At 46.0% G+C, this 8800-nt stretch overlaps 1 protein-coding gene across 1 annotated transcript in view; it reads right to left on the bottom strand.

The window, feature by feature from the left end:
- The window catches only part of LOC105514248 (chromosome unknown open reading frame, human C2orf42), a 47267-nt gene that overhangs the window by 20092 nt on the left and 18375 nt on the right, over window positions 1-8800 (bottom strand). Inside the window, exons 5-7 of the mRNA XM_011945512.1 lie at window positions 4790-4894; window positions 1962-2069; window positions 1514-1614 (exon numbers count right to left, since the gene is read on the bottom strand). Coding sequence (XP_011800902.1) covers window positions 1514-1614; window positions 1962-2069; window positions 4790-4894 — 314 coding nt within the window. The remainder of the gene's footprint in view (window positions 1-1513; window positions 1615-1961; window positions 2070-4789; window positions 4895-8800) is intronic.

Here is an 8800-nt window from a genome sequence, read left to right as displayed (position 1 = left end):
AAAAAAAAATAAAAACATAAAATGTCTAGTGTGGCTGGATGTGGCAGATTACACCTGTAATCACCGTACTTTGGGAGGCCAAGATGGGAGGACTGCTTGAACCCAGGAATTTGAGACCAGCCTGGGCAACATAGCAAGACCCCATCTTAAATATTTTTCTTTTTAAATTAGTAGGGTGGGCCTGGTGGCTCATGCCTGTAATCCCAGCACTTTGGGAGGCTGCAGCAGACAGAGTCCAGGAATTTGAGACCAGCCTGGGCAACACGGGGAAACCCCATCGCTACAAAAATAGCTGGGCATGGTGGTGGCATGTGCCTGTAGTCCAAGCTACTCAGGAGGCTGAGATGGGAGGATCACTTGATCCCAAGAGGCAGAGTGAGCTGTGACTGCACCACTGTACTCCAGACTAGGCAACAGAGTAAGACCCTGTCCCAAAAAAAACAAAATACAAACAAAAAAGACCAAAAAAAAATTTTTTTTAAAGTGTCATTTCTCAGCCGGGCACAGTGGCTCATGCCTGTAATCCCAGCAGTTTGGGAGGATCATGAAGTCAGGAATTCAAGACCAGCCTGGCCTACATGGTCAAACCCTGTCTCTACTAAAAATATAAAATTTGGCTGGGCGCAGTGGCTCAAGCCTGTAATTCCAGCACTTTGGGAGGCTGAGACAAGCGGATCACGGGGTCAGGAGATTGAGACCATCCTGGCTAGCACGGTGAAACCCCGTCTCTACTAAAAATACAAAAAACTAGACAGGCATGGTGGTGGGTACCTGTAGTCTCAGCTACTTGGGAGGCTGAGGCAGGAGAATGGCATGAACCCAGGAGGCGGAGCTTGCAGTAAGCTGAGATCGCGCCACTGCACTCCAGCCTGGGCGACAGAGTGAGACTCCGTCTCAAAATAAAATAAAATAAAAATACAAAAACTAGCCGGGTATGGTGGCACGTGCCTGTAATCCCAGCTAGCTGGGGGGAATTGCTTGAACTCGGGAGGCAGAGGTTGCAGTGCGCCAAGATTGTGCCACTGCATTCCAGCCTGGGCGACAGAGCAAGACTCCATCTCAAACATAAAATAAAAAGGGTCATTTCTCTAATGAGAACAAAGCTATAGTTTGGGGAGGAGGGTTTAATTGTGCTGGTGCCACTGACTTCACAAATATTATATCATCTCAAATTATTTATATACTTTCTAGCTACCCGACAGTCAAATCTAGGACTCATCATAAGTATTAGGGGATCATTATTTAATTTATAAGAAAAAATTGTGTTTTTTTATTCCAAAGGCAAAGAAAAAGTATATTGCAATTTAAGATACTTTTTTCAAGCCATAGGGAACACACATTAAAATCAGAGTCAGAACTATAAAGCCAGGGATATTTCTGAATAATCTCTTAGCATGAAAAAAAAGAAACTCTGGTGTCTGTAACTCAAGGAACCAGTGCAAATATACTCCCTGTACTTGCCTCCCTCTCTTCCCTTCACAACCCTCCCACTGTTATAGAAATAAACTCTCACCTCTGGGGTATCTAAGATTTGTTTAACTTGCAGGATATTAGTGATATGCCAAGTATATTTGGAAAAGGTTCCCAGTGGCAAGGCATCTTTCCGAACAAAAGCTTCAACGTGAAAAAAGGACAAAATTAGATTACCAAAAAATAACATTTTCTTTTATTGTATTTGTTACCTAGTTTCTAATACAGTACTATTATTTCCTTATAGATTCTCAGCACTTTTAAAAAGAAATTCTAGAGGCAAATATATAAAAGGGTTTGGCAGAAATGTGATAGATCAGTTGATATAGATAATTGATATGCTGATCATTGAAGGCTTTGTGCTCCAGACATATGAGTAGAAGTCCTAACTCTGAATACTCAATGGTGAGTATTCCACACAGATTTTTTCCAAGTGTAATTCTCTACATTCAAGATATCATCCATCACTATACCAAAGGGAACTCCTGTACCTGTGGTGGAATTGGGAAGCCGTTTTTTTGCACTTCCTATAGATATTCTCTGTTGCAGGGCATCAAAAAAGGACTGAGGAATGTGGAACACCAGTGGTTCTGGTTTGCCTATGGGAAACAAGAAGAAACAACTCATTTAAAGAAACTCAGAAGACTTTCTGATGTACAGGGAGAAGTGGAAGAAAAGGAATCAAGGAATGGTAATAACTAAAAATACCACTGAGATTTCTTTATACAGAGGCAAAAAGAAGGCTTTGATTGACCTTTCTGGGCCAAGAACTATCACTAGTCCTACTCTTGATCCCTTGCAAACACAAAACACACAGTGTAGCCAGTGTAGCCTGGGCAACAAAGGAAGACCCGGTATCTACAAAAAAAAATATTTTTTTTGAGATGGAGTCTCACTCTGTTGCCCAGGCTGGAGTGCAATGGCATGATCTCGGCTCACTGCAACCTCTGCCTCCCAGGTTCAAGCAATCCTCCTGCCTCAGCCTCCTGAGTAGCTGGGACTACAGGCATGTGTCACCACACCTGGCTAATTTTTATATTTTTAGTAGAGATGGGGTTTCACCATGTTGGCCAGGCAGGTCTAAACTCCTGACCTCGTGATCCGCCCACCTCGGCCTCCCAAAGTGCTGGGATTACAGGTGTGAGCCACCGTGCCTGGCCAAAAAAAATTTTAATTAGCCAGGCATGGTGGCATGCACCTGCTGTCCCAGCTACTTGGGAGGCTGAGGTGGGAGGATCAACTGAGTCAAGGAGGTTAAGGCTGCAGTAAGCTATGGTCATGCCACTGCACTCTAGCCTGGTCAACAGAGTGAGACCCTCCCTCAAAAAGGAAAAAAAAAGAAAAGAAAGGCCAGGCATGGTGACTCACACCTGTAATTCTAGCACTTTGGGAGGCCAAGGTGGGCGAATTACCTGAAATCAGCTTGGCCAACATGCTGAAACCCTATCTCTACTAAAAATATACACACACACAAAAATTAGCTGGGAATGGTGGTGCGTGCCTGTAATTCCAGCTACTCAGGAGGTTGAGGCAGGGGAATCGCTTGAACCCAGGAGGCAGAGGTTGCAGTGAGCCAAGATCACGCCACTGCACTCCAGCCTGGGCAACAGAGCGAGACTCCATTGAAAAAAAAGAAAAAATAAAATGAAAAAACAAACCAACACAGTACACCCTTGTCATCCACCAGGTATAACATTTCAAATCTGCAATTTTAAAAAGACCAACACAGCACAGACTTTCCCCGTTAAAGGGTATGCGAAGTAAGATGGGATGAGAACAGTGAGGCTAAGGTGGACTGCCTCCACTTGATTCCCTCTTGCTCGCTATCCCCAGGTTCTTGCTATTTGCATTCATGTCTAAGCAAACTAACGACATGCTCTCTCACCCGATGGTTAGCACCATGAATGCTAAGGGACTACAAGTTAGGACACTGCTTACCCAGCAAGCATCTGTCTTTTTCCCTGAATATAACCTCAAGACAGGCAAAATACTTGAAAGTACTTAACAAACCTTTTAAAGAAACTTGCGGCCAGGCACGGTGGCTCACACCTGTAATCCCAGCACTTTGGGAGGACGAGGTGGGTGGATCACCAGGTCAGGAGATTGAGACCATTCTGGCTAACATGGTGAAACCCCATCTCTACTAAAAATACAAAAAATTAGCCAGGCATGGTGGCATGCACCTGTAGTCCCAGCTACTTGGGAGGCTGAGGCAGGAGATTCGCTTGAACCCAGGAGGTGGAGGTAATAGTGAGCCAAGATCACGCCACTGCACTCCAGCCTGGGCGACAAGTGATTCTCCTGCCTCAGCCTCCTGAGTAGCTGGGACTACAGGCCTGTGCCACCACGCCCAGCTAATAGAATACTTTTAAGGCAACAAGCAGAGACTGGTTAGATCTGAAAATGCTGACGTTCCATGAGGCTATTAGAAATCACACCCAAATACAGCCTGTGTTCTCCAATCTTCTTCAGCATGTTTATGTCTTTTTTTTTTTTTAGATGGAGTCTCACCCTGTTACCCAGGCTGGAGTGCAATGGTGCAATCTTGGCTCACTTCAACCTCCGCCTCCTGGGTTCAAGCAATTCTCCCACCTCAGCCTCCCAGGTAGTTGGGACTACAGGCACCCACTATCGTGCCTGGCTAATTGTTTCCTATTTTTAGTAGAGACGGGGTTTCATCATGTTGGCCAGGCTGGTCTTAAACTCCTGACCTCGGGTGATCCACCCTCCTCGGCCTCCCAAAGTGCTGGGATTACAAGTGTGAGCCACTGTGCCCGGCCAGCATGTTTAGTAATTCTCTATAACTATCTTAGTCTCATGTATTAGATTTTCATTTTTTCTTTTTTCCATACAGGGTCTCGCTTTGTCACCCAGGCTGGAGTGCAGTGGCACTATTTTTTGTAGAGATGGGGTTCGCTATGTTGTGCAGGCTTAGATTTTCTCTCATCTTTTTTTCCCCTTGCTTTGATTTTAAGTTTGAGAGTTAGAATAGTTTTATAAAGCTTCGGTATCTCCCTCACCAAACACACACGCGCACACACACACACACACATGAACTTATGCGAGCAATCAGACTATCTGCCTTTACTTATTATTTGCTATGTTTTTTCTCTTCTGTCTCTAAATTATAATAATTTTGCTGTTCCTGAATTTTAATTATGTGATTGTTCTTTTCTTTCAATTAGATTTCTACTTTCTTGTGGCCCAGTGCTCTCTGGACTGAAGTCCAATTACTTTTCCTATAAGAGTAGAATTATAGCACAATTACCTTAATTTCTCCTACTTTCAGTAAGAGCCCAGTTAGATGAACAATACTTACCATCAAACTGATAGTGCATGGTCTGATGGATGCGTTCTGTGACACTGGCCAGCCAGTCTTGGAAGGATAAAGTCACTTGTGCCTCATCTAACAGCTGACCACAGGCTAGGAAAAAAAACACACATACACATACACACTTCTTTAGTAACTTTTCTTACAAAATAAACAGCTAATTGAAGTGGCCGGGCGCGGTGGGTCAAGCCTGTAATCCCAGCACTTTGGGAGGCCGAGACGGGTGGATCACGAGATCAGGAGATCGAGACCATCCTGGCTAACCCGGTGAAACCCCGTCTCTACTAAAAAATACAAAAAAAAACTAGCCAGGCGAGGTGGCGGGCGCCTGTAGTCCCAGCTACTCGGGAGGCTGAGGCAAGAGAATGGCGTGAACCCAGGAGACGGAGCTTGCAGTGAGCCAGGATCCGGCCACTGCACTCCAGCCTGGGCGACAGAGCGAGACTCCGTCTCAAAAAAGAAAAAAAACATGTAGAAAACAAAATAAACAGCTAATTGAAGTTTGAAAAAGTTAAGAAGTTTTTTATTTTTATTTTTTTGAGATGGAGTTTCACCCTTGTTGCCCAGGCTGGAGTGCAGTGGCGTGATCTCAGCTCACTGCAGTCTCCGTCTCCCAGGTTCAAGCGATTCTCCTGCCTCAGACTCCTGAGTAGCTGGGATTACAGGCACCCTCCACCACACCCGGCTAATTGTTGTATTTTTAGTAGAGATGGGGTTTCATCATGTTGGCCAGGCTGGTCTCCAACTCCTGACCTCAGGTGATCCACCCACCTCGGCCTCCCAAAGTGTAGGGATTACAGATGTGAGCCACCGTGCCCAGCACCTACCTGTTTTTTATTTGTCGACAAGGCTTTGTCATGTTGCCCAGCTGGCTTCGAACTCCTGGGTTCAAGCAATCCACCCGCCTCAGCCTCCTGAAGTGCTGGGAGAAGTGTTAATAAGTTTGTCCAGAAAAAAAAAAAAACTTGAAGCTGAACTTCAAAGAAAGCCAATAAACTAAATGAAATAAGATATTCTGGGATTTTTTTTTTTTCAGACAGAGTCTCACTCTGTCACTCTGGCTGGGGTGAAGTGGCATGATCTTGGCTCACTGCACCCTCGGCCTCCCGGGTTTAAGCGATTCTCATGCCTCAGCCTCCTGAGGAGCTGGAACTACAGGTGCGTCACCATGCCCAGCCAATTTTGTTTTCTTTTTAATAGAGACAGGGTTTTTGCCATGTTGCCCAGGCTGGTCTCAAACTCTGGCCTCAAGTGATCTGCCCACCTTGGCCTCCCAAAGTGCTGGATTACAGGCATGAGTCACCTGAGGTCAGGAATTCAAGACCAGCCTGGCCAACATGGTGAAACCCCGTCTCTACTAAAAATACAAAAATTAGCTGGGTGTGGTGGCATGCGCCTGTAATCACAGCTACCCTGGAGGCTGAGGTGGGAGAATTACTTGAACCTGGGAGGCGGAGGTTGCAGTGAACTGAGATCGCGCCACAGCACTCCAGCCTGGAAAAGAGTGAGACTCTGTCTCAAAAAAAAAAAGAAAATATGAAATGAGAAGCAACACTAAACTGCATATTAAAGAATAGTCCTATATAATGACTGTTTTAGGATGGGCTTGGTTGCTCACGCCTGTAATCCCAGCACTTCGGGAGGCTGAGGCAGGAGGATCACTTGAGCTCACAAGTTTGAGACCAGCCTGGGTAACATGGCAAAAGCTTGTCTCCACCAAAAATACAAAAAATTAACCAGGTGAGGCCGGGTGCAGTGGCCCACGCCTGTAATCCCAGCTCTTTAGGAAGCCAAGGCGGGCAGATCACGAGGTCAGGAGATCGAGACCAGCCTGGCTAATATGGTGAAACTAAAAATAAAAAAAATTAGCCAGGTGAGGTGGCGGGCGCCTGTGGTCCCAGCTACTCAGGAGGCTGAGGCAGAAGAATGGCGTGAACCCAGGAGGCGGAGCTTACAGTGAGCCGAGATCGCGCCACTGTACTCCAGCCTGGGCGACAGAGCAAGACTCTGTCAAAAAAAAAAAAAAAAAAAAATTTCCCAGGCGTGGTGGTGCATGACTGTGGTCCCAACTACCTCTGGGAGGATTGCTTAAGCCCAGGAGGCAGAGGCTGCAGTGAGCCGAGATCACGCCTCTGCATTCCAGACTGGGTGATAGACTGAGACCCCATCTCAAGTAAAAATAAATAAATAAGTACAAATAATGGCTGTTTTAGAGATTTATAAATTAGTTCTATTTCTGATGAATATGTATCCATATGCCCCAGACCCTCTCAATGATGAACATATTGTTTCATGCCAAGGTTGAGCACAAATAGATTAAGACTGAGTGATGAACACACTGTGAGTTGCAATGATACCTTCAGACTTAAAACCTAAAACCTTGTATTAAGAAATGTAAAATGAATTAATTCACTTTTTTTTTTTTTGAGACAGTCTTGCTCTGTTGCCCAGGCTAGAGTGCAGTGGCATGATCTCGGCTCACTGCAACCTCTGCCTCCCGGGTTCAAGAGATTCTCCTGCCTCAGCCTCCTGAGTAGCTGGGATTATAGGCACCTGCTACCGTGCCTGGCTAATTTTTGTATTTTTAGCAGAGATGGGGTTTTAACATCTTGGCCAGACTGGTCTTGAACTCCTGACCTTGTGATCCAACCACCTCGGCCTCCCAAAGTGCTGGCATTACAGGCATGAGCCACCATGCCTGGCCAAATTCATTTTTTTTGTTTTGCTTTTTTTTTTTGAGGCGGAGTATGCTCTGTCACCCAGGCTGGAATGCAGTGATGTGATCTTGACTCACTGCAAGCTCTGCCTTCCGGGTTCACACCATTCTCCTGCCTCAGCCTTCCAAGTAGCTGGGACTACAGGTGCCCGCCACCATGCTCAGCTAAATTTTTATATTTTTAGTAGAGACAGGGTTTCACCGTGTTAGCCAGGACGGTCTTGATCTCCTGACCTCGTGATCCGCTTGCCTCGGCCTCCCAAAGTGCTGGGATTACAGGCGTCAGCCACCGCGCCTGGCATTCACTTTTAAATATAAGTGAAAGAGTGAAATCCTGCAGCCCTGGAGTAAATAACTGGAAAATATAGTAACGAGTGATGGAATTTAATGGAGCCAGAGTTTAGAGTTAGGAGTCAAAAGGCTATGGGAGGCTGGATGCAGTGGCTCACGCCTGTAATCCCAGCACTTTGGGAGGCCAAGGCGAGTGGATCACCTGAGGTCAGGAGTTCGAGACCAGCCTGGCCAATACGGTGAAACCCCGTCTCTACTAAAAATACAAAAAATTAGCCAGGTGTGGTGCTGCACATCTGTAAACCCAGCTACTCAGGAGGCTGAGGCAGGAGAATCACTTGAGCCCAGGGGGCGGAGGTTGCAGTGAGCTGAGATTACACCACTACACTCCAGCCTGGGTGACAGAGTGAGACAGTCTCACAAAAAAAAAAAAAAAAAAAAATGGCTATGGAATCTAGGACCCCTACCCACTGAGTAACCAGGGTCCATGTCTCAAGTTCCTCTCTTCTAAGATGAAGATATGCATCTGGATGATCTCCAAATTCTTTCTTCTCTTAAAATATTTTTAGTCTGGGCATGGTGGCTCACGCCTATAATCCTACCACTTTGGGAGGCTGAGGTGGGTGGATCTCTTGAGCCCAGGAGTTTGAGACCAGATTGGGCAACATGACGAAACTCCATCTCTACGAAAAATTCAAATAAATAACCAAGTGTGGTGGCATGTGCCTGTAGTCCCAGCTACTTGGGAGGCTAAGGTGGGAGGATAACTTGAGCCCAGGAGGCTTCAGTGAGCTGTAATTTAGATTGAAGCCATCTTCCTTTTTCCTTGCACCAAAGGAAGTGACAAAAAATTATTAAAAATCAGTCAGGCGGCCAGGCGCGGTGGCTCAAGCCTGTAATCGCAGCACTTTGGGAGGCCGAGACGGGTGGATCACGAGGTCAGGAGATCGAGACCATCCTGGTCTACACGGTGAGACCCCGTCTCTACTAAA

The sequence above is a fragment of the Colobus angolensis genome, unplaced genomic scaffold (assembly GCF_000951035.1).
Source record: "Colobus angolensis palliatus isolate OR3802 unplaced genomic scaffold, Cang.pa_1.0 Scaffold24, whole genome shotgun sequence".
NCBI lineage: Eukaryota > Metazoa > Chordata > Mammalia > Primates > Cercopithecidae > Colobus > Colobus angolensis.
The sequence above is the reverse complement of the archived record's forward strand: the minus strand, read 5'-3'. Positions and strand labels throughout refer to the sequence as shown.